The 26,592-nt window shown below is 39.8% G+C and overlaps 1 protein-coding gene across 3 annotated transcripts in view; it reads left to right on the top strand.

Moving 5' to 3' along the window:
* Positions 1-26,209, top strand: part of PAAF1 (proteasomal ATPase associated factor 1) — a 43,997-nt gene extending 17,788 nt beyond the window's left edge. For 2 of the 3 annotated variants that reach the window (XM_036929761.2, XM_036929763.2), the window contains 6 exons: positions 3,570-3,764; positions 7,234-7,325; positions 8,671-8,786; positions 10,746-10,828; positions 24,420-24,502; positions 25,763-26,209. In XM_036929761.2, coding sequence (XP_036785656.2) covers positions 3,570-3,764; positions 7,234-7,325; positions 8,671-8,786; positions 10,746-10,828; positions 24,420-24,502; positions 25,763-25,840 — 647 coding nt within the window. In that variant the 3' untranslated portion in view covers positions 25,841-26,209. Of the gene's footprint in view, positions 1-3,569; positions 3,765-7,233; positions 7,326-8,670; positions 8,787-10,745; positions 10,829-23,089; positions 23,228-24,419; positions 24,503-25,762 lie in introns of those variants that run through there. The other variant, XM_036929762.2, reaches the window with a different exon arrangement.
* The last annotated feature ends 383 nt before the right edge of the window (positions 26,210-26,592 follow it).

Genomic DNA, 26,592 nt, shown 5'->3' with positions numbered 1-26,592 from the left:
GTTGGCAAAACTGGACAGCTACATGCAAGAGAATGAAACTGAATTATTGTTTAACTCAATACATAAAAGTAAACTTGAAATGGATAAAAGACCTGAATATAAGTCATGAAACCATAAAACTCTTAGAAGACAACGTAGGCAAAAATCTCCTGAATGTAAGTATGAGCAAGTTCTTCCTGAACGCATCTCCTCAAGCAAGGGAAACAAAAGCGAAAATGAACACATGGGACTACATGAAACTAAAAAGTTTCTGTACGGCAAAGGACACCATCAACACAACAAAAGCCATCCTACAGTATGGGAGAGTATATTTGTAAATGACATAGCCGACAAGGGGTTAACATCCAATATATATAAAGAACTCACACTCCTCAACACCCAAAAAGCAAATAACCCAATTAAAACATGGGCAATGGATATGAAGAGATAATTCTCCAAAGAAGAAATTCAGATGGCCAACAGACACATGAAAGGATGCTCCACATCACTAATCATCAGGGAAATGCAAATTAAAACCACAATGAGATATCACCTCACTCCATTTTGGATGGCTAGCATCAAAAAGACTAAGAACAACAAATGTTGGCAAGGATGTGGAGAAAGGGCATCCCTCCTACACTGCTGGTGGGAATGTAAGTTATTCAACCATTGTGGAAAGCAATATGGAGTTTCCTCAAAAAACTAAAAATGGCAATACCATTGGACCCGGGAATCCCACTCCTTTGAATTTACCCAGAGAATACAACTTCTCAGACTCAAAAAGACATATGCACCCCTATGTTTACTGCAGCCCTATTTACGATAGCCAAGATACAGAAGCAACCTTAAGTGTCCACCTGTAGATAGATGAATGGATAAAGAAGAGGTGGTACATATACACAACAAATACTATTCAGCCATAAGAAAGAAACAAATCCTACCATGTTGCAACAACATGGATGGAGCTGGAGGATATAATGCTCAGTAAAATAAGCCAGGCGGAGAAAGACAAGTGCCAAATGATTTCCCTCATTTGTGGAGTATAACAATGAAGCAAAACTGAAGCAACAAAATAGCAACAGACACACAGACTCCAAGAAGGGACTAGTGGTTACCAAAGGGGAGGGGTGTGGGAGAGCGGGTTGGGAGGAGGGAGATGGGGATTGACAGGTATTATGTTTAGTACACATGGTGTGGGGAGTCACAGGAAAACAATGTAGCACAGAGAAGTCAGTCAATCTGTGGCATCTTCTACACTGATCGACAGTGACTGCATTGGGGTATGGGTGGGGACTAGATAATATGGGTAAATGTTGTAACCACATTGTTTTTTCATGTGAAACCTTCATAAGAGTGTATGTCAATAATACCTTAATAAAAAATTAAGGGACTTGTATCTGTTTGATTTGATATCTAAAGCCTTTGCAGCTTCTGGTAGGTCTTAGCTATAGATGCTTCTCTTAAAAAGACATTCCTGCTACTTCTCATACTTGTTTGTAAAGTTAATTCCTCAGAGATTCCTGCTCCTATAGGGCTCCTCTTTCTTATATTCTTATCATCTAAGAGGAAAGAGACTGACCTAGATACCACCTGTATTGTGAGTGGCATTTTATTAGTTTTATTAGAGAGGGGGTAATAAATTTTCCACTCTACTTTTATGGAAGGAAACTTTCTAGATGGCAGCTCTTTGCTGAGTCTTACTTGAAGTTTGCACAGTTAATACCATTCACAGCTCATCCTGCCTTGTACATGCTTTTCCGAACTATTTTTTTTTAAAGGTTGCATCACTTCCATGGGACTCAGTAACATTTTAAAATAGCAGTTGAACTTTACAAAGACATAAACAGATCTTTGCTTAATAAGAGCTGAAGGCCCTTCCTAATATTCCTATTGGAGCTTAGGATTCTTAAAAGATCTAAGAGCCTTTTCTAGCTAGATTTATGCTGAATGTATTATGGAGATAGAATGGAAAAGGGTGTTTTGCAAACTCAGAATACTTTGCAGTTACAAAATATATTGTAAATAAGAAACATAAAATAGCAAAACATGTTGCCTCCTTAGCTCTGCTTCTGAGGGGAAGGCTGTTTTAAAAACCATGTCTATAGTGGCCTTTATCCAATGGATATGGAATTGCAAGGATTACATTTTATTTTTCCAAAAACAGCAGTCAGCTGTGTAAATGGATTTAAGTTTTATCTTTAATTGGGTAGCTTTGGAAACACTGTGATTAAGTCCTACCTGAGTTGTCTGTAATCATATTTTCTTAAACAGGCTGTAAATTGGCTCCTTTTTCAATCTGTGGCATTTTTATAACATCTTTTTCTAGAAAGGGCTTTTAAAGCAATTTCCCATGGAAGTTGAACATACAGTCAATTGTGTTGGTCATTCTTTCCCTGTACCCTGTGTTGAGTTCCTGTGGAGTTTTTGTCAAGGCTTGTATACTGAAGTCATCTCATTGTAAGAGGAATGGGAGCAAGCAAAAGATGGCTAATTCACTAAGTGACCTTTGGTCAGTACTCTTACTACTCAATCTGCAAGTATTTATTGGGTATTTATAATAGGATCAGTAAATGGGTTTTAAGAATAGAAATATCAGCCTTGCTGGTATCACCACAGGGTCAGACTACCTTTCTACTCTATGGTCCTGTGTTATCAGCACCATATGTCACTGTATTGTAACTTTATGCCCATGATTCTCTACCTTTTTATACTGCGTACTCCTGTGTCCAGGAATCATAGCCAATATGCAGATAAAGAACTTCAAAAATTATAAAATCTGTGGGCATTTGGAATATTATAACACTCTGGATCTTATTTGATCTTTCTTAGCAGGCAATCCCCTGTCAAGGTATGGTGTAGATGTGTATGTTCAGCTTCCATCTGGGCCCTTCTAACACTACTCTGGCAGAAGTGAAGCACTGGCCATACAACCTCTTTGCAGACAGGTGAGGTGGAAGCTTTGCTTCCCCCTTGGTCCCACCGTCACCTTCGTGGTGACGGTGGGACACCAACGTGCCCCACCGTGTCTTGTACCACCTCCTTGCCTCCGGGTGGGCTTGTAAGCTCAGTTCCCTGACTAATACCAGGGGAGGGGTTGGGGGAAGGTGGAGTGCTACTTCCCACTACCTCATTCTACCTCTCTCTGCCCATTGCTGCCAGGTTGGGGTAGAGACTCAGCTCACCCCCGACCCTGCTGGGCCTAGTCAGTGTCACTGGGGAATCTGTGCTGCCTCCTGCTTCCTTAGAGGATGGGGTAGAGTGGAACTTCATAAAATGTCTATTTAACTTTTGTGTAAAAAACAGGTTTTAAAACCAAAATAAAGACTTGAAAACCACTACTCTAGAACACTGCACTAAAATCCAGAGTTTCTTTCTCTGTGTCTGTCTCTCACAGCTAGTCTTTGAATCATTGGGAAGCAGGGACTCTGTTCTATTCATTTGTTTTTCTAGCACTTGAACGTGCCTAGCCTGTGGTATGTGTGCGGTACCTTTTGAGAAGGAATGGGGTCACTGAGGTAGGTCCATCCGCATTGCCCTTGTAGTCTCTTCACTACCTATTCTGTCTTAGAGTCTTTTGTTCCTCTTGCCAGGTATCCTGGATACAGCCATTGTTGATCGGGGAAGGAATGTGGTATCTGTTTCTCGAGATGGGACAGCACGACTCTGGGATTGCGGGCGCTCAGCCTGCCTGGCAGTCCTTGCAGACTGTGGCTCTTCTATCAATGGAGTGGCTGTGGGTACTGCTGACAACTCCATAAACCTTGGCTCCCCTGAGCAGGTGCCCAGTAAGTTGATAATGATATAAGAGAGTGTTTTAGATTAGTATAGATGAGAAAGGTGCCACAGAAGACATTGACTTGAATGTTGAAGGATGGATTCAATTTGAAAAGATAAGAATGGGAAGAACAGGAGAATGGGAACTAGGGCAAGGGATGAGGGAGGAGCAGTTCACATTACAGCAGCATGGAGGAGGTGGAGAAAGACATACCATATGATTTCACTTACTTGTGGAATCTGAAAAAATGAACAAACAGCAGTAGACTCAGACACTGAGAAGTGACTGGTTGATGGTTACTATGGAGGAAGAGTTGGGGTGGGAGGTGCAGAGGATAAGCAGGATAAAGGTGCACAAAAGTCTCAATATAAGTTGGTCACAGGGATAGTAGTACAGGGTGGAGAACATAGTCATTGGTTCTGTAACATCTTTCTATGTTGATAGTAACTCTTCTAGTTGGGGGTGAGGATTTAATAATGTAACTGTTGAGTCACTGTGTTGTATAATTAAAAAAAAAAACTAGCATGGAGGGAAAATTGACTATTGGGAAAAAAGATAAGCATGGCTGGGCCAGAGGTTGGATTACCAGTAAAAGTAGTAGGAAATAGGTCAATGGAATGCTAGTTCTGGTGAGTCAGAATGATAAAGGTCCTAATACGGCAACTTGCATTCTTTTCTTACTTTCACATGATTATAATACTTGCTTCTTTGTTTCCATAAGACTGTATTTCTACCATCATCTTTGCCTCTCATATTTAAGAAAAAAATGGACTGTTTTAGAGCAGTTTTTGGTTCACTGTAAAATTGAGCAGAAAGTGCAGAGTTCTCGTATACCCTCTGCCCCTACACATGCACAGCCTCCCCCATTATCAACATCCCCCACCAGAGTGGCACACTTGTTACAATTGATAAATCTACACCAACACATTGTTATCACTCAAAGTCCACAGTTCATATTGGGATTCACTCTTGGTGTACATTCTCTGGGTTTGGATGTATGTATAATGACATGCAGCTATCACTGTAGTATCATACAGAAGTTTCATTGCCTGAAAAATCTGTGCTCCACCAATTCATCCCTTCCTTTCCTATAACCCTTGGCAACCACTGAAATTTTTACCGTCTCCATGGTTTTGCCTTTTCCAGAATATCACAGTTGGAATCATAAACTATGTAGCCTTTTGATATTGGCTTCTTTCACTTAGTAATAATAATAAGCCTTTCAGGTTTCTCTGTGTCTTTTCATGGCTTGATAGTTAATTTCTTTTTAGTACTGAATAGTGTTCCATTATCTGGATATACCTCAGTTTGTTTATCCGTTCACCTATGAAGGACATCCTGGTTGCTTCCAAGTTTTGGCAATCATGAATAAAGCTTCTATAAGTACCCACGTGCAGGTTATTGTGTGAACATATGTTTTCAGCTCATTTGGGTTAATTTTGCCCCTCACTTTTAACGTGCTACAGATACTCTCCTCCTCTCTTAAACTTCCCATACAGATGCACTGTGGTCCAAGAACTAAAACTATTGCTGACCACCAGATGTTCCCTGGCCCTCTTTGGGAATTAATGGGTTAATAGGCAGAGCGTATTTCGCAAAGTGTGGTACACGTGCAGTTAGTTGTAAACAAGATCATTTCAAGCAGCACACATTTTTAATAGCTATATATTCATACACATACTTCAAACCTAAAACTTCATAGATATTACTTAAAACAAGATTAAATTTTATAAGTTAGCTGATTTAAAGTAACTTACATGAAAATATTCTTGTTTCCTCTATTTCCTCACTTCCCACTTAGTCTTCAGCCCCTTCTCGAATGGTTTGTGCCCTCCTACTTGACACTGACTCTTGGCAAGGTCCCCAGTGGCTCCAAGTTGCCTAACCAGTGTTACTCTCTACACTTGTCTCTCTGAATTCTCAACAGCATTCGACATAGTGAGCTCCTCTTCTTGGTGCTTCACTTTCTTGGCTTCTTTCTTCCTGTTTCACTGGCGGCTGCTGCCTAGTCTCCTTTTATGAGTCTCATTTATGCTACCTTTAAATATTGGAGAGCCCTCAGCTCTAACTACAATTTCTCCCTTGGTGATTTCGTCAGTGCCCTGACTTTACTATATTTAAGCTGGTGATTTCCAAAAGTATTGAGTCTAAAGTATTGACCACTCACCTGAGTTTCAGACTCTATTTATAGATGTCTAATAGGCAGATTGATCTGGTCTAACATGGAGTGTTTGATTTGCTTCTTGCAGATCTGTTTTTCCCCATCTTAGTAAATGGCCCCACCATCTACCCGTTTGCTCAAGCCCAAAGCCAGAGACTGATGATCTGCCCCACCTTTCCTCTCGGCCCGCATCTGCAGTCTGTCACTTCTGCCTTTAAAGCGCGTGTAGTTTTTCCACTTGGCGCTCTCCCATTCTCCCTCCTGCCAGCATCCTGGCCCAGTCTATCATCATCTGTTGTCTGTACTGTTGTATAATCTGTTCTCTGCAGAGCAACCATTGTGGTCACTTAGAAAACCTGTCTTGTAGCTTGCCTTTGTTCCTTCTTTCCTCCAGTGGCCTTTTTTTAGACATGTATAAAATACTCACTCCTTACCATGCCTTAGCACAAACCCTTATATTTTCTGGCCCCTGCCTTCTCCTCTGGACTTATTCCTACTGCCCTCCACCAGGATCACTGTGTTCCAGCCACAGGCCTGCTGTTTATTCTTTCAGGATGGCAGAGTGTGCCCGCCTCCTGGCCTTTGCCTTGTTCTTCCCTTAGTCTGGGATGTGCTTCCCCCAACTCCTCACATGACTGGCTTCTGTTTAACATTCAGGTCTCAGTTGAAAAGTGGCTTCCATGGCATCTTTTTAAAGTTGAGATTTAAATTTACCTCTCCTGACCCATCCTCCAACCATCTACACTTTTTATCAGTATTTCCCTGTTTTATTTCCTTTGTAGAATTCAGTGTTTGAAAATAGCCTGCTTGCTTATTTAGCTATTCTGCTATTTCCTATTTCCACTAGAATCCTTGAGAGGAAGGACCTTGTTGTTCATATGTCACTATTTTCTCAGCACGTAGAGTAGGTCTGATACATAGTAGACCCTCAGTAAATACTGGTTTAGTGAATGAATAAATTTCATTTCCTCCAGATGGTAACAGCCTTGAAGTTTGTTCAGCACTGTACCCGTGCCCTAGCTTGGTGTTTTATCACATTACAAAGGACTTAATAGTACTGTTTTTCAGTTGGGTTTTTGGAGGTATATTTTACATATAATACAAGTCATCCTTTTCAATTGCACAGTTCTGTGAGTTTTGACAAATACGTATAGTCTTATGAACAACACTGCAGTCAAGATGTAGAACATAATAAAAGCCTTTTTAAAATAATAAGTATTCTCTTAGAGTAATTGAGTAGCCATCAGTATCTGTGTTTCCTGGGTACTGCCTACTGATCAACCTAGCCCATTTCTGACACAGTTTTTCTGTCATACAGGTGAACGGGAGGTTGGAACAGAGTCGAAAATGCTGCTGTTGGCCCGGGAAGATAAGAAACTTCAGTGCTTGGGGCTACAGAGCAGGCAGCCGGCAAGTGGTTCCTCTCAGACTTTTGAATTCTGGGGCAACATGGGTCACTCTGATTCTTGGAAAGCCATTTTGTAAACATTTCTACTTGTTCCCGTGTTCACCTTTTGAGGAAGCTGCATGAGTGAGAGGCAGTATGGTGTAGGGATTTGGAATAAGGGCAACATTAAAATACCAGCACTTAACAGCTGTGACATTGGACAGACTACTAAACCTCTCTGAGCCTCAGTTTCCTCATCACTAAACTGAGCATTGTAGGACTTACTTCATAGGGTTATGTGATGCAGATTAATAAATGCTCTATGCTCTGTGACCTTTGTTACATCACTTTGCATCTGGGACCCAGTGTGCTATATATACAATGAAGTTGTATAGATCCCCTTCTACATCTAAGGTAACATGAAGAAATTCTGAGTAACGAACTCAGGCATTCGTGACTATAGATCAGTTAATGACCAGAATGTCTTTTATAGAAGCATTAGCTAATTTTTTTCCCTTCATTCTTTGAGGTTTTGCTGGGCAGACTGCTCCTAATTTTGAACTCAGAGTTCCCTGGGATTAGATTTTTTAAATTTCTTTCCAGCTCCTGTCATCCTCACCTAGACAATTTTAATGATTTGATTTGGCCACAGGCATTGTATTTTCATTTCATCTCATTACTTCATCATGCTGGTGATGTTTCTATTTTCAAAATTTGTTACAGGAACATCACTATTCTTTTTATCATATTTCCTTTGTACTCTGAGTTTCCATGCTGGCTTTTACTTCCAAAGGGAACTTAGGGATATTTTATTGTTTTCTTTTATTTTGTTTACTTTCCTTTTTAGAACATTAGAGGGAGAAATAATCAGTTTGAGCTAACAGTAAGAAATAAATAGTTATTTCTTTTATCATGGGGAAAATTGTGACTTTAAATTGCCACTTTATGTAAGCATGTGTCTTTACCTACAAAGTACCTCCCTTCAAAAGGTTGTTAGAAGTGACATGAAGCAAAACTTAAAGACAAAAAAAGTGAACTGTGAGTGTTTCTCAAATGGAGGGTTGTAATGAAAAGAGGGAAAAGGAGGGGTTTTGGTGTTGAGGACCCTATGAGTCAGTGGGTTGAGTGGTACAGTTTGAAAATCGCCACCTCAGAGTATTACATAAACTACTTAAGGTGTCAGCCAGCCTCAGGTTCCTGAAATTCTGGGGGTGCCTCCTCCTCAATTGGTAAATGTTTAGTTTAGTTAAGAGTGCTAAAGGGGAAAAAAGAAAATATTTTTAAAAACAGTAAAATTTTTCCTTTTTTGGTGCCTGTTGATTCCTGGAAATAATCTTTAAATAGCTTTTGGCTCCTGCTTGTTCCCAGGTGTTCCTCTTCATTGGCTCAGACGCCTTCAACTGCTGTACTTTCCTCTCTGGCTTCTTGCTATTGGCTGGGACACAGGATGGAAACATTTATCAGCTGGATGTAAGGAGTCCAAGGTGAGTCACCATTCATTTGCATGTTGCAGGTCTTCTACAGGTGGAAATCTTTATTGGCTTCAACACTGACTTAGCCTCGCATATAGGTCACTATTGAAGCAAGGGTATGTTTTTCATTTATAAAGGTTCCAGTGTGAATTGTCTGATTGTTCTTATTCCTGGAATCATGTTAAAAGATAATTTGATTCATAACTGTCATGATTGTCCTATTATAGTGACCACTTGGAAAATAAAGGTTAAATAATGAACTAACATTTCACTTAAAATAATCTTGTAGAACTTAATTTTAAGGGGCTTGGTAATTTTATTTGATTTTTACATCTGGGTTGGCCTAAGGTTGATCATTTTTTAATTCAAATAAACCAGCTCTGTTTTTTAATTTAGCTTTGATCATAACCTATCTAAAACAGACCTTATCCTGGTCTTAAAGATATGCAGAGAACCACACAACCTCTTTGTCCCAGGATTGAACAGTTTCTACAGTTCTGTCATCTCCTCTTCCCATATCCTTTGTTCAACTGATATTTGTTGAATGGCTCCTGTGGGCACCAGGCCTTGTGCAGGACACTGGGAAACAAAATTGAAAGACAGACTCTACCTTTGAGGCACATGGAGCCTGATAGAAAACGCACAGAGAAGAAAAGACTGTTGTGTTGCAGTGTGATCAGTGGTCTGATAGGGCTGTGCACAGGAATTTGAGGAAATACTAAGAAGGAAAGGGACAAAGGTGAGACTGCTTCTCCAAGGAGAGGAGCCTTTAACTGGACCATGTCTAGCAGGAAGTTACCAAGTAAGGAAAAGAGAGACCTGCCCTAGGTAGAAAAGCATATAGAGAAAGATGAAGGCATGTGAAAGTAAGGCACTTCCAGGAATCTCTGAGTAGTTTAACATGACAAGTATAGACTCTGCAGATGGGGCAGTGGTCAGAAGTGATGCCAGACAGGAACACATGAGTTTGCTGAGAAAGGACTTAAATACCATCTGTCTTGCCATTGGGTTTCAGCCCCGGGCAAGTTTGCTGTGGATTTATTGTGACCAATGAAATTGACAGCAAAACGTTCTTGGGGTGAAAGGGTTATACCCAACTTTATTTCCAGGTGGCAGGTCAGTCACTAAAATCTTGTTCACTCAGAATGAGTCTGCATGCAGCAAGCTGGTCTCTGCCTCTGGGCCCCTCTGTCCGCACATCCGTCCTCTGGGCCTCTGCCCTTGGTGTTGCCACCACTCCAGCCTCTGCTCTCCTACAGCCTTGCAGCCGTGCCACCGTGTCGTGCCCAGGGCGGAGCTGTTTATATAGAGTCAACAGCCTTGTATTGCCCACAGGTGTGCAGTGAGCTAGTCAACTACAGCCAGGTGAGAATCCTGGCCACAGGAACTCTCATTTTATCCACACCATCCTAAGGAGTTTCCAAGAACAGTGAAGAAATTCCAGCGAAAGACTGATTAGTTTATGCTTTTTCTACCATAAGTTACTTAATTTTTGTACTTGTTTTTGCCTCCATGAAGATAGGGAATCTCTGATCAATATTATAAAATCATCTTTACATATATATTAAATTTATTTTCCCTTTTTTCTTGTCTTATAGAATCCTGACAAGTGTAATATTTCACAAATGCCTTAATTCTGTCTATAAGTAAAAAGATTAACATATTGTTGACATTGTTATCTTAAACCCTTGTCAGGCCTCCCCTAAAAACTGGAGATACTGGTGGTGAATTAGTTCATTCAGCTCAATGACATGTTTAGAGACATGTTTAGATTTACTCCAGGGTGTTTGTGAGTGGATTACCCTTATCTACCATTTAACAATCTTGCCAAGAAAGAAACCAAATGAATATTTAATCTCTGTCTACATTTGTCCTGTTTGCTTTTACATAGTTAGTACTATTTGTTGAGTATAGTCAAGTATAGCTTTTGAAGAAAAAAAGTAAAATTGCTCCTTTTACTCTGAATTCTAGGGCTCCAGTACAAGTCATCCACAGATCAGGAGCACCGGTTCTGTCCCTGCTGAGTTTCAGAGATGGATTCATTGCTAGTCAAGGTGGGTCCAGGGACCAACAAGAGAGATGGTTCCATGTAGTTCATTAAACATAGGTTTAAGTGCCTGATGGGCCCATGGCTGGGCTAGGGGCATGGTCCTCCACAGTTCTTTGGCATACAGTGGTTATACATGGTACTTACCACCCTACACCATAATTGTCTATGTTCCCCTCTAGTCCAAGCTCTTTGAGAATAGTAGCTATCCTTAGCCATTATTGTATCCCCGGCATTTAGCTCAGTGTCTGCTATGTAGTTGGTGCTCTGTAGTCATTGGTAGAGTAAATGTATTGGCATTTATTGCACACATGGAGGGTTCAGTAATAATCTGTTAGTTTCTGTCCTTAAGGTGCTCAGAGTAAAGCAGACAGACATGTGGACATGTGATTGAGTACAGTTTAATAAGTGCTGCAGCAGAAGACTATATGGGAATATGTAGAACTCTTGTTAGTAGTAGGAATGTTGCATGATGTCTTCATGGACTAGGTGACATGTAAGCTCATGAATATTTTACTAGCTGGAGATGTAAAGATAACAGTGAAGGCCACAGTTACGGAGTGTGCAGAAGGAAGAGGGGCAAAAAGAAGGGATCTATCATTTACTAGGTACCTTCTATGCCATATGCTTCATATACATAATGTAGGTAAAGTGAGTACCTTGGTGTAGCCAGAACAAAATATTTGGAATGGAGTTCAAGAGTGGGGTTGGAAGAAATGCATGGAACAAGGTGTGCACTAAGGGACACTGTAAATTCTTGCTAGGAATGCTGTAAGTGAGGAGGCTTGGATTGTATGACCACCTTAGCTGAGTATTTCAGTGTATCAGTTAGGATATTTTTCATTGTTAGTAACAGAATACCCAACTGAAAATGCCACCAATACAACCAAGAATTAGGAGAAGTGCAAATTGTAGCGCTCCAAAATCTTACAACTACAAACTATTTACTGTTAAAAGAACATATGGGATGTGAACAGTGCCCTGGAATGGGTTGTTTTAATTTGTCTGATTTTTCTCAAACTATTCAAATTCAGTTAGATAATAACCATCATATCATTGATAAGTTTTCACAAATGCCTAGGGTGCCTAACTGGTTTTCTTGGTTTCACTGGAGATGGCTGGTAATTACAGGTATGCTTTGGTTATGTAACTATACTCCTATTATGTTAATGTGTGTGCGCAATTTAAGTAGTAGCTTAAAATCTATACATGCTGAAGTTACTCTACAAGAAGATATGTCAAAGAAATAATCAATCTTCCCATGTTTTCTCCCGCCTGCTACTTCTATAGCTTTTCTTCTTTCTTCCTAATTACAACGAATTCTTAAATAGAATTCGTGCCTCATATCAAATTTACCGAGTATCATAACTCCTCCAAGTGGTAAAGATACCTCAAGACAAATGCTGGGCATAGAAGCCACAGGGCATAAATATGCAAAGAAATAAAAAGCTAACCATTTCAAACAATAAGGCTTCTCTCTCACTTACCAACTTAACATTTCCCTGTATGGCCCCGGAAGATGACTGGTTAGCCAGAGACGGGTAAGATTCCTCAAGGGAGGAACAACCTAAGACAGGCACAGTCGCAGGGGGGTCATCAGGTGAGAAATTGGGGATCAACAGAGGTGAGGCTTAGAACCTCACCCCCCCGTTCTGAGAGAAATCTTCTGCATATGTGGATGTTTTATTGCCCTTGTCTAGCTTGGATTAACACATAGTCTACAGGCACACACCTGATCATCTACATTTGCTCTCTTACAACACTAAACTATGTTTTCTACCTTTATGTTGTATCTACCTACCACTTCAGCATCTTATTAAAAATAATAAAGAGAGAAATGTGGTATCCACATATAAATCAAGTATAAAAATTCAAATGTGTATTCATATTTGAACTGACTGTTTATAGTTCATAATGCATGAGCAAAACCAAAAGTTTCTGTGATGACTGCCCTTGTACTGTTCACCATGTAACTTATTCACTATGTAAGAATTTGTTCTCCATGTAAGAACTTGTTCGTTATGCTTCAGAAGATTGGAGACTGACGAAAATTAGGCTTGGGGTGGATTAATGATTGTGCATTGAGCATTGACTCCCCTATACAGAATTTTATTGTTGTTAACAACCATTTGATCAATAAATATGAGAGATGCCCTAACAACAACAACCAAGAAAAAGTACACACTTCCAATTGTAAAATAAATAAGCAACCGGGATGTAATGTATAGCATAAGGAATATAGTCAAAATATTGTAACAACTTGGTATGGTGATAGCTGGTACTTAGAATTATCATGTATATAAATGTTGAATCACTGTGTTGTACACCTGAAACTAATGTAATGTAATACTGTGTGTCAAGTACCCTTCAATAAAAAATAATTATCTAAAAAAAAAAAAGAAAAGATTAGGTGAAATAAAAATTACATTGTCCAAGTAAAAAAAAAAAAAAGAAAAAAAAAGAAAATGCCACCAATAATTAGGGAAGTGTACTACTTCACTTAACAAAAAGTACAGGTTTGTTGTGGTTCCATATTAGATTAATTTAATAATTAAAAAATTAAGTCAACCAAGGAGACTAAGGAAATGTGACTGCTAAATCAGTGTTTCTGGATAGGATTTAGGACATTAAAGTAAAGATACAAAATGCAAAAAAGTATAAACTGAAACTGGCTGAGGGGTGTATAAGAACTTTCTATACTATCTTTGTAATTTTGCTGTTAATCTAAGCTTATTGTAAAATACAGATTTTTTTTTAAATTTAAAAAAGAAAGAAAAGCTTTAGTGAGGAAAAAGAACGAAAGTGAAGAGTCCAGCTTTTTTTCCAGCTTTTGGTGCTGTCGTCTCTAGCACGCCCGGCTTTTGTCCTCAGGCTTGTTCCGTCTTGGCCACAGTGCAGGGTAGGTACAGCAGCTCTCATCCCCACAGAACTGTGGGTACTCTTTATCCCTTTTGAGAATGAGGGAAATTTCCTCAGGAGCAGCCCAGCAGACTTACTCTCATACCCCATGGGCCAGAGTTCAGATGTATGCCCAGGCCTAAAGCAGTCACTGGCAGGGGAATGAAATTATCATAATTGCTTGGTTAATCAGATGTACCCCTGTGCCACCTGTTACTGGAAACAATTTGGGATTCTGTTATTGGAGAGGGCAGGGAAGGGCAGGGAAATAGATGAATAGGCAGCTAGTAGTGTCTGTACGTCCATGGCCATCTGTCTGATGTAGGTAGGTACCCTTCACCTTGTCAAAACTGGTATCTTACTTCCTTACCCTTCTCCTTCAGGATTTCAAGACAGTAACAGAGAGTAATCAGGAATCTGTAGACCTCACTTTCTAGCTCTCTGTACTCACTTGCCCTCAACCTCTTTCTCCCTCGTGTCTTGGAGGCAGTTTAGTGATGTAGCAGTACCCTTCACAGAGCCTTAGTAAGGGGACAGCTGGCGTAAGCTAGTGGAAGCCTTCCTTGATGCTGCTGTCACTGCTCATTGTGACCATTTTTCTTTGATTCCCTCTGCTGCCTTGCCGCTCTCTTCCCTGAGATTGCTGTAGTCTAGCTTCCATCCCCATCCCTCTAGTCAGACTGCCCTCTTGAAGGACACCAATGATGAATTTCTTGCTAGATCCGATGGCATTTATGTATACAGGCCCGTCTTATCCACTAGTCCCAAAGTTTCCTTGAGGGCAGACACATTCTTCATCACTGCATCCCCAGCTCTTGCACAGGACTGAAAATTCTCAGCAAGTGTTTGTTGAATGAATGAACATATTTTTCATCTTTCATGACTTAGTGCTGACGAATTCTGTTACTGTTATGCCCTTCTTAAAATCACTGGCCTCTTAGGATCACAGGAGGATGGTGGCATGAGTAGTTCAGAGGAAATCTCCTCCCCAAAACATATATATTTATGAAAATACAATAAATACAACTATTCCTAAAAGAGACACCAGTGGATGCAGTACAACAGCCAGGTTACATCTACATCTGCGAGAACTCAGCATCACCCGAAGTGGGTAAGATATAAGCCGCGGCCAGGCAGGACCTGAACACTCCCCCACCCCAAAACTCGGCGGGAAGAAAGGAGTCAGAACGGGGAGGGAGTGAAAGCCCAGGACTGCTAAACAACCAGCTCTCGAAATCCGCACCTGGAACACAGACACGAGGTGCACGGGGTGCTGGATATTAGAGAAATGGAAAAGCAAAACCTGTGGGCAGGTCCCTGCAACCGGCGCCCCTGAGACAAAAGAAAAGCGAGTGCTTTCTGCAAGTCTTAAAGAGACAGGGACCCCATAGCTGGATGAAGTTGTCCCAGCAGCTGGGAATACCGGGGAAACTTAGGCACCCTAAATGGAGGCAGTGCAGCTCTGAAGCCCCTCACAGGACTAGACAGCCTGCCAGTCATTCCTCCAACTGGTGCGGACCCCGACACACGGGCCCAGTAGCAGGAGAGTGGGAGTGCGTGCCGGGGGCGGAAGCGCTAGAAGGAACCGAGAGCAGATCCGTGCGCCGCAGGGCTAGCCTGCAGCGGCACGACTGAACAGCCCGGGCGCAGCTCGCACGCACCGGCGGCAATGAAGCCAGAGCCCAGAAATAGAAGCCTGTGCGGAAAAGCCCCTTGCGCACCGGCAGCGGAGCCAGAGGGAGCAGACGTGCTCCCAGGAGCCGACCGGAATCCCAGCTCAATGCACAGCCGCCCAGGCCAGACCCAAAGGCCGCTGTTGCCACACAGCTGCCTGGCAGGGTCGCCGCTAGCACAGAGAAGCGCACCTTGTGTGCCTGCTACTCCCCGCAGGGCTCCGCGCTGCTCTGACAGACACCCTGCCCACAGCAGCTTAGGAGATTAACCCGGTGGCTGCTCCAGGAGTGCAGGTAGCCGTCACAGGCAGCGGAGAAGGGCAAGGCATCCAGCAAGCAGGAAAGGACTTTCTTCTCCCAGCTGACACACCCACAACCTGCCTACAGCCACTGCAGTCACCATGAAAAGGCAAAAAAATCTGGTCCAGACCAAGATAGTTACACCTGAGGAAGGATCTGCAGAGGCAGACCTAACCAGTCTCCCTGAGAAAGAATTCAAAATAAAAATCATAAACATGCTGACAGAGCTGCAGAGAAATATGTAAGAGCAAAGGGATGAAGTCCAGAGGGAGATTACAGACGTCTGGAGGGAGATCACAGATGTCCGGAGGGAGATTACAGAAGTGAAACAAACTCTGGAAGGATTTATAAGCAGAATGGATAAGATGCAAGAGGCCATTGATGGAATAGAAACCAGAGAACACGAACGCATAGAAGCTGATGCAGAGAGAGATAAAAGGATCTCCAGGAATGAAACAATATTAAGAGAACTGTGTGAACAATCCAAAAGGAACAATATCCAATTATAGGGGTACCAGAGGAAGAAAAGAGAGAAAAAGGGATAGAAAGTGTCTTTGAAGAAATAATTGCTGAGAACTTCCCCAAACTGGGGGAGGAAATAGTTGCTCAGACTACGGAGGCACACAGAACTCCCGAGAGAGGGGACCCAAAGAGGACAACACCAAGATACATAATAATTAAAATGGCAAAGATCAAGGACAGGGACAGAGTATTAAAGGCAGCCAGAGAGAGAAAAAAGGTCACCTACAAAGGAAAACCCATCAGGCTATCATCAGACTTCTCAACAGAAACCTTACAGGCCAGAAGAGAATGGCATGATATATTTAATGCAATGAAACAGAAGGGCCTTGAACCAAGGATACTGTATCCAGCACGATTATCATTTAAATATGAAGGAGGGATTAAACAATTCGCAGGCAAGCAAAAGTTGAGGGAATTTGCCTCCCACAAACCACCTCTAAAGGGTATCTTAGAAGGACTGCTCTAGATGGGAGCACTTCTAAAAAGAGCACAGAACAAAACACCCAACATATGAAGAATGGAGGAGGAGGAAAAAGAAGGGAAGAAAATAATCATCAGACTGTGTTTATAATAGCTCAATAAGCGAGTGAGGTCAGACAGTAAGGTAGTAAACAAGCTAACCTTGAACCTTTGGTAACCACAAATCTAAAGCCTGCAATGGCAATAAGTACATATCTTTCAATAATCACCCTAAATGTAAATGGACTGAATGCACCAATCAAAAGACATACAGTAATAGAATGGATAAAAAGCAAGACCCATCTATATGCTGCTTACAAGAGACTTACCTCAAACCCAAAGACATGCACAGATTAAAAGTCAAGGGTTGGAGAAAGATATTTCATGCAAACAACAGAGAAAAAAGCAGGTGTTGCAATACTAGTATCAGACAAAATAGACCTCAAAATAAAGAAAGTAACAAGAGATAAAGAAGGACATTACATAATGATAAAGGGCTCAGTTCAACAAGAGGATATAACCATTATAAACATATATGCACCCAATACAGGAGCACCAATATATGTGAAACAAATACTAACAGAATTAAAGGAGGAAATAGAATGCAATGCATTCATTTTGGGAGACTTTAACACACCACTCACCCCAAAGGACAGATCCACCAGACAAAAAATAAGTAAGGACACAGAGGCACTGAACAACACGCTAGAACAGATGGACCTAATAGACATCTATAGAACTCTACATCCAAAAGCAACAGGATACACATTCTTCTCAAGTGCACATGGAACATTCTCCAGAATAGACCACATACTAGGCCACAAAAAGAGCCTCAGAAAATTCCAAAAGATTGAAATCCTACCAACCAACTTTTCAGACCACAAAGGCATAAAACTAGAAATAAATTGTACAAAGAAAGCAAAAAGGCTCACAAACACATGGAGGCTTAACAACACCCTCCTAAATAATCAATAGATCAATGACCAAATTAAAATGGAGATCCAGCAATATATGGAAACAAATGACAACAAGAACACAAAGCCCCAACTTCTGTGGGACGCAGCAAAAGCAGTCTTAAGAGGAAAGTATATAGCAATCCAGGCATATTTAAAGAAGGAAAAACAATCCCAAATGAATAGTCTAATGTCACAATTATCGAAATTGGAAAAAGAAGAACAAATGAGGCCTAAGGTCAGCAGATGGAGGGACATAATAAAGATCAGAGAAAAAAATAAATAAAATTGAGAAGAATAAAACAATAGAAAAAAATCAATGAAACCAAGAGCTGGTTCTTCGAGAAAATAAACAAAATAGATAAGCCTCTAGCCAGACTTATTAAGAGAAAAAGGGAGTCAACACACATCAACAGAATTAGAAAGAAGAAAGGAAAAATCACGACGGACCCCACAGAAATACAAAGAATTATTAGAGAATTCTATGAAAACCTATATGCTAACAAGCTGGAAAACCTAGGAGAAATGGACAACTTCTTAGAAAAATACAACCTTCCAAGACTGACCCAGAAAGAAACAGAAAATCCAAAACAGACCAATTACCAGCAAGAAAATTGAAGTGGTAATCAAAAAACTACCCAAGAACAAAACCTCTGGGCCAGATGGATTTACCTCGGAATTTTATCAAACATACAGAGAAGACATAACACCCATTCTCCTTAAAGTTTTCCAAAAAATAGAAGAGGAGGGAATACTCCCAAACTCATTCTATGAAGCCAACATCACCCTAATACCAAAACCAAGCAAAGACCCCACTTAAAAAGAAAACTACAGACCAATATCCCTGATGAATGTAGATGCAAAAATACTCAACAAAATATTAGCAAACCGAATTCAAAAATACATCAAGAGGATCGTACACCATGACCAAGTGGGATTCATCCCAGGGATGCAAGGATGGTACAACATTCGAAAATCCATCAACATCATCCACCACATCAACAAAAAGAAGGACAAAAACCACATGATCATCTCCATAGATGCTGAAAAAGGATTCGACAAAATTCAACATCCATTCATGATAAAAACTCTCAACAAAATGGGCATAGAGGGCAAGTACCTCAACATAATAAAGGCCATATATGGTAAAACCACAGCTAACATCATACTGAACAGTAAGAAGCTGAAAGTTTTTCCTCTGAGATCGGGAACAAGACAGGGATGCCCACTCTCCCCACTGTTATTCAACGTGGTACTGGAGGTCCTAGCCACGGCAATCAGACAAAACAAAGAAATACAAGGAATCCAGATTGATAAAGAAGAAGTTAAACTGTCACTATTTGCAGATGACATGATATTGTACATTAAAAACCCTAAAGACTCCACTGCAAAACTACTAGAACTAATATCGGAATTCAGCAAAGTTGCAGGATACAAAATTAACACACAGAAATCTGTAGCTTTCCTATACACTAACAATGAACTAACAGAAAGAGAAATCAGGAATACAAGTCCATTCACAATAGCATCAAAAAGAATAAAATACCTAGGAATAAACCTAACCAAGGAAGTGAAGGACCTATACCCTGAAAACTACAAGACACTCTTAAGAGAAATTAAAGAGGTCACTAACAAATGGAAACTCATCCCATGCTCCTGGCTAGGAAGAATTAATATCGTCAAAATGGCCATCCTCCCCAAAGCAATATACAGATTCGATGCAATCCCTATCAAATTACCAACAGCGTTCTTCAATGAACTGGAACAAATAGTTCAAAAATTCATATGGAACCGTCAAAGACCCTGAATAGCCAATGTAATCCTGAGAAGGAAGAATAAAGTGGGGGGGATCTCGCTCCCCAACTTCAAGCTCTAGTACAAAGCCACAGTAATCAAGACAATTTGGTACTGGCACAAGAACAGAGCCACAGACCAGTGGAACAGAATAAAGACTCCAGACATTAACCCAAACATATATGGCCAATTAATATTTGATAAAGGAGCCATGGACATACAATGGGGAAATGACAGTCTCTTCAACAGATGGTGCTGGCTAAACTGGACAGCTACATGTAAGAGAATGAAACTGGATCACTGTCTAACCCCATACACAAAAGTAAATTCCAAATGGATCAAAGACCTGAATGTAAGTCATGAAACAATAAAACTCTTAGAAAAAAACAGAGGCAAAAATCTCATGGACATAAACATGAGTGACTTCTTCATGATCATGTCTCCCTGGGCAAGGGAAACAAAGGCAAAAATGAACAAGTGGGACTATATCAAACTAAAAAGCTTCTGTACAGCAAAGGACACCATTAATAGAACAAAAAGGTATCCTATAGTATGGGAGAACATATTCATAAGTGACAGATCCGATAAAGGATTGACATCCAAAATATATAAAGAGCTCACATGCCTCAACAAACAAAAAGCAAATAATCCAATTAAAAAATGGGCAGAGGAGCTGAATAGACAGTTCTTTAAAGAAGAAATCCAGATGACCAACAGGCACATGAAAAGATGCTCCACATCGCTAATCATCAGAGAAATGCAAATTAAAACCACAATGAGATATCACCTCACACCAGTAAGGATCGCCACCATCCAAAAGACAAACAACAACAAATGTTGGCGAGGTTGTGGAGAAAGGGGAACCCTCCTACACTGCTGGTGGGAATGTAAACTAGTTCAACCATTGTGGAAAGCAGTATGGAGGTTCCTCAGAATGCTCAAAATAGAAATACCATTTGACCCAGGAATTCCACTTCTAGGAATTTACCCTAAGAATGCAGCACTCCAGTTTGAAAAAGACAGATGCACCCCTGTTTATCACTGCACTGTTTACAATAGCCAAGATATGGAAGCAACCTAAGTGTCCATCGGTAGACGAATGGATAAAGAAGAGTGGTACATATACATAATGGAATATTATGCAGCCATAAGAAAAAAAAAGATCCTACCATTCGCAACAACATGGATGGAGCTAGAGGGTATTATGCTCAGTGAAAGAAGCCAAGCAGAGAAGGACATGTAGCAAATGATTTCACTCATATGTGGAGTATAAGAACAAAGGAAAACTGAAGGAACAAAACAGCAGCAGAATCACAGAACCCAAGAATGGACTAATAGTTACCATAGGGAAAGGGACTGGGGACAATGGGTGGGAAGGGAGGTATAAGGGTGGGGAAAAAGAAAGAGGGCATTACGATTAGCATGTATAGTGCGTTGGCGGGGGTACGGGGAGGGCTGCACAACACAGAGAAGACAAGTAGTGATTTTACAGCATCTTACTACGCAGATGGACAGTGACTGTGAAGGGGTATGTGGGGGGGACTTGATGAAGGGGGGAACCTAGTAAACATAATGTTCTTTTTGTAATTGTAGATTAATGATACCAAAAAAAAAAAATCACTAGCCTCTTTTACTTTGGTGATACTAACTAATCTCCTCCTGATCTTTCTCCTGTTACTTCTCCTTTCCCTGTTTTAGCAGCTTATGTTTATAAGTGCTTACCCTGGTTCGTGGTGTAATGAATTTTTGTTGATCTTGAATCCTTTTGCTATTTCTACTTTTGTTGCCTCCCTTAACCAGAGATATTCCCAGAGTTCAGCCATTTCCCTTTTTCCTTTTCTTCTCCATGCTTCCTCAAGGACTGACTTTTTCATGGTTTTGGCTGTTAATGATTAGAATCCATAGCTCTAAACCTGAACTCCTACTTAGGCCTTACTTACTGGGCAGCTGCTTGATGTAGAAAAGTGTAGATTTTGGACCCAAACTGACAACAGCTAATCGGTAGTTTAAATCCTCACTCCATCATTTACTATTAGATTCAACTGTATGAAATTCCTAATATTTGACCATTTTGGATTTAGAAAAATGGCAGTTGTATGTGGTTAATCTAATAGTTCTGTGATCTTTGGTAAACCATCTCACTAAGTCTCAGCTGCCTTTGAGATAAAATATGTAAAGTACTTGATATCAAGTAGACATTCCATAAATAATAGTTTCTTCTTAATCCTGTGGGTACCCCTTGGCCCTATAAGCCCTCCTAAAAAGTACTCCTTATTGTGGTCCAGTGACAAGGCACACAACCACAAAAAGTAGAATCATGCTATACGGCAAGATATGCTGAAGTATCAAAGGAGTAGTGAGTGTAACAAGAGATGATGGGGAAGAGTTGACTATATGGGATGGTTAAAAATGGCTTCCCAAAGGGAATGGGAATAGAGCTGGGGCTTATGCATACAGAAACCTGAGTGCAGAAGAACAACTATGATGATCATATTTTTTTTGAGATGAGAGAAAAGGAGTTCAATAGTAGACGTCAATTTTCCTTGCTGAAATAGTAAGGGTGAGAAACCGATAAAAGATTATGGTTGTTTTCCCACTCTGGGTGAAAATGAGATTTGGAGACAGGAGAAATAGAAACTTCAAACCAAGAGCCATGTTGCAGTGTGTGAGACTCTTTATGCCTCAGTGGCAGCTCTGAAGTAACAGAGTTTAGTATTCCTGAGAACTAGCATGAAGGCTGCCCAAGGCCTCTGCATTTCTTACCTCCCTTGTCCTACCTTTAGGACATATAAAAAAAATATTCACATATCTATTACAAGGGGGTGTGTACGTAAAGTGAAGGAAGGGTAATGTGGAACAGAGCTAACTCAGGGCCCTGTACTTTCTGTAATGCTTTTCTACTTGAAAGAAGGAAAGGCATAACTTCTGTTGTATATAAAGGCAAAGAGTAAAATTGTAACTGTTTTCAGAAGACAAAACCTAAGACCAATAAAAGTAAGTTATCAAGAGCTACATTTCAGTTCAATATAAGGAAAGGCGTTTTGTTTTGTAAAGAAGGAAACTGGTGTTGGTGGTTAATGGTGAGCACCCTAACTCTGGGGATGGACAAGCAGAGGCTGGCTGACTGCTCTGCAAGGTGCTGTAGACAAATTCTGTACTAGTTTGGAAATTGGAAATAGATGATCTTTGAGGTCCTTTGAAACTAAACTCTTCGATTTATTAGAAAGGAGATTGAAATGCCAGATTAAACAATTTTTAAGACTTTTTATTTTGGAAATTGTCAAACAGATACAAAGGTGTATCTGTAATTAACCCACTGCACCCATTATCCAGTTTCAGCTCTTACCAATTTATGGCTAATCTTGTTTCATTTTGTTTTGTCCATTCCCTTACAATTCCCAACCCTTTTATTTTAAAGCATGATAAACATCATATTATTTTACCTGTCACTATTTCTATATGTATCTTTAAAAAATAAAGATTCTTTTTTGGAAAATATTTTTAATAGTAATACCAGAAAGGATAAATTCTTTCTGTATGCTACTGGTTGGAATATAGATTGATTAACAGATAAATTAAAATGAAGTTGATTAACAGATAATTTCATAAAGCAGTTTTTCAGATTTCCAAAAAATTTGAAAAGGTTAATATCTTTTGATTCTTTTCCAGGTTTCTCTACAAAGTCATAATCTTAATACATTAAAAAAACTATACATAAAGATATTCTTTCATGCAGTATGCTCTCAGCCATGTAAAATAAGAATTTTCACAAAAAATATTGGAAAAATAAATAAAAATGTTAACACTGTCTTTGGTAGATTATGGGTGATTTTTCTTTTCTCTGTTTCTTTTAAAGTTGTCTTCAATGAGCATGTAGTAGTTTTATATTAAGTAAAATAACATGAAAAAAAATCACCTTATTCAGCAGCTTATAGATTATCCTGTTTCATTTGTCCATGTTCTGAGAAAATTAAGTTTAAAAATTAGATAAACTTTTTATTTTCTTGGTATAACTTTCTTCCTTCACCTAATATATATTGTCAAGTTTATAGACTGAAGAATAATTTGGGAGAATAGATTTTTCTCAAGGAAAATGCTTATATAGGCAAATTCTCTGTTAAAACTCACCGTCTATTCATATTTGAACTGACTGTTTATAGTTCATAATGCATGAGCAAAACCAAAAGTTTCTGTGATGACTGCCCTTGTACTGTTCACCATGTAAGAATTTGTTCTCCATGTAAGAACTTGTTCATTATGCTTCAGAAGATTGGAGACTGACGAAAATTAGGCTTGGGGTAGATTAATGATTGTGCATTGAGCATTGACTCCCCTATACAGAATTTTGTTAACAACCATTTGATCAATAAATATGAGAGATGCCCTCACAAAAAAAAAAAAAAAAAGTACACACTTCCAATTGTAAAATAAATAAGTAACCGGGATGTAATGTATAGCATAAGGAATATAGTCAAAATATTGTAACAACTTGGTATGGTGATAGCTGGTACCTAGAATTATCATGTATATAAATGTTGAATCACTGTGTTGTACACCTGAAACTAATGTAATGTAATACTGTGTGTCAACTACCCTTCAATAAAAAATAATTATCTGTAAAAAAAAAAAAAAAAGACACAATTATCTTCACAAAAAAACAAAAAAAACAGAAAAAAACTCACCGTCTAGGATAAGTTTGCAACAGATACATAAGCTGCAGTTGCTTGCTCTGTGCCTTTGGCAGGCTTTGCTAATCAGAGACATCCCTTCTTCCCACTGAATTTGTACTTGGCCTTTAAATCCTGTCCAGCCCAGCCTTCCAAATGGCCAGTATATGTCCTCAAATTTGGCCCATATAATGAGACCTGTTTACCATTCTGGGTCTTACAGCAATCTTTGGGCTAGTGATGTACAGAAATAATCTAAGATACAGATTTTTTTAAACTCCTTTGCAGGCAGCTTTCTCTTCAGTTATCTAAATTTTCTTCCTGCCTTTTAGGTGATGGAAGCTGTTTCATTGTCCAGCAAGACCTAGACTATGTCTTTGAGCTCACTGGGGCTGACTGTGACCCTGTATACAAGGTATGACCTGAGAGGAGACCAGGCTGGGTGATTCTCATGTGTGATCTTCACACCTCCCCCAAAGCTTCTTTACCTCCCCAGTGTGCCAGTTCATGTGTAAAATGAGGATAATAATGAGATGATGACACATGTGAAAGCTCTTTGTAGATTTAAAATATTCTATATTAACTAATATTATTATTATTATTATTATTATTAAAAGCTCAAGACTATCTCATTTGATTAGGGTAGAAAGAGAAAAACGAAAGGGGAAGTAATATTTATTGACCAAACATGGTGGTGGATGTCTTACATACATTATCTCACCTAATCCTTATTACCATTCTTGAGGTGTAGGTATTATAATTCATATTCTTAAAAATAATTTTTAAAAAGTTAATGTATTAAAAACAATATATACCTATAAAAATTCAAACAATACAGTATTATACAGACTTAGAAGTCCCCTTTAAGATCTTTTTAATTCCATTCTTCCAGAAGAAACTAGCATTAACAGTTTGACACATATCTCTCAAGACTGTTGGAGAATTTTCAATTACATCTTTGTGTTTATGTATTAAAGTAAAACAGTTTTATCTTTAGTTTGTACATAATTGGGATAATTCTATATAAATTGCCCTATAACTTTTTCTTAAAACATCTGAAGCTCTTTCCAGACAGATGCATATGGATCTTCATTTTTAAAAATTCTTGCAGTGTTCTATATTGTGAATTAACATTATCATTTTCATTTTACAAATGAGGAAATTGGGGCCCCCATACTTAAAAAGTTGCCCTAGGTCACACAGCTACATATTAGCAAACCTGAGAGTAAGCCAACTCAAGCCCTCATGCTATTTCCACTAAATTTCCACCTTCTTTGAGGCTCAGACTTCTTTGAGAAGTTGATGAAATCTTCAGAAAAAAAGGCACATATTGAGAACATCTTTGGAAACAATTTTGTGAGGTTCAGTGATACCCAGGCCCATCTATGGACCATCTCCTTCCCAGGTACAGGAAGTTTCTGCACTCAGCCATAGAGAACACCAATGGGTTTGCTCTCCACTTGGCCAGCTAGTTTCTCTTTTCTATAGTCCTAAGTGCCCTTGACCCTGGCTAGATTTTTTTTAAATACGTATCATGGATGTAATTATTGTTTTGCCTTTGGAGTCAATAGAACTTCTCATACTCCCTTATACTAGTAGGGATTAATGACAAGTCTATCTTTTTGAAATGCAAGAATCCCAGGCTTCCTTTGAGCTGTCAACCCTTATGTTCCAGGTAGCCACATGGGAGAAGCAGATCTACACATGCTGTCGAGACGGCCTTGTGCGACGCTATCAGCTCTCTGACCTCTGACCCCTTGGAAAGAGGAGTTCCAGTTAATGAAAAAGATTGGTCCTGATCAACAATGAGCAGAAACTTTATCAGTCCTTTCCAAGGACCATGGCCCTTTATTGTCTTGGATACCCTTTGGAAGGCACAGAAAGCTACATTGGCCGTGTGGAACTATCATTCCATGATAAGCCCTACTTTGAACAGAGTAAGAAGCTGAGATGTGGTCACTGCATTTGCCCCATCACCTCCTCTTTTAAATTCACCCCAGCCTCACAGGGCAAGGATTGGATGCTTACAGTTTGATCTCACACTGGCTGTGTTAAATGTTTACAAAGACCAGAGGACTAAAGTCTGTTCTCTGAAAGAAATAAAGAGAATATGTTTGGAGGACTCTGATTTGGAAAAACTTTAAAAATACTCTTAGTTCAGCAAAAAATTAGGCAATCTGATAGAAGGCCTTTCTCAGACTCTCCCTGTTGGCCTGGCCATAGAGAAGGACTGCTTGATGGTAGCAGTAAATGTCCCATAAGCAGCAAGCTGGGAAAGATTCTTCTACAGGTAGGATTCCCAACCATTCCAGTTCTCCTCAGACTGAGGGGTTTTGTGTTACATGGAGCTGTTTGTCCCAGGCAAACCAGCATGGGTGGAAAGCCCATACCCAGGTGATGAAGTTGGATCATACCTGTAGAGAGGCAGTGGCTGTCAAAGTGCGATCCCTGCAACAGCTCCGTCAGTATCACCCGACAACTTGTTAGAAGTTCTTGGGCTCCACC

Source organism: Manis pentadactyla, chromosome 9, assembly GCF_030020395.1.
Source record: "Manis pentadactyla isolate mManPen7 chromosome 9, mManPen7.hap1, whole genome shotgun sequence".
Classification (NCBI taxonomy): domain Eukaryota; kingdom Metazoa; phylum Chordata; class Mammalia; order Pholidota; family Manidae; genus Manis; species Manis pentadactyla.
Note: the sequence above shows the minus strand (reverse complement) of the source record. Positions and strands in the feature narration are given on the sequence as shown.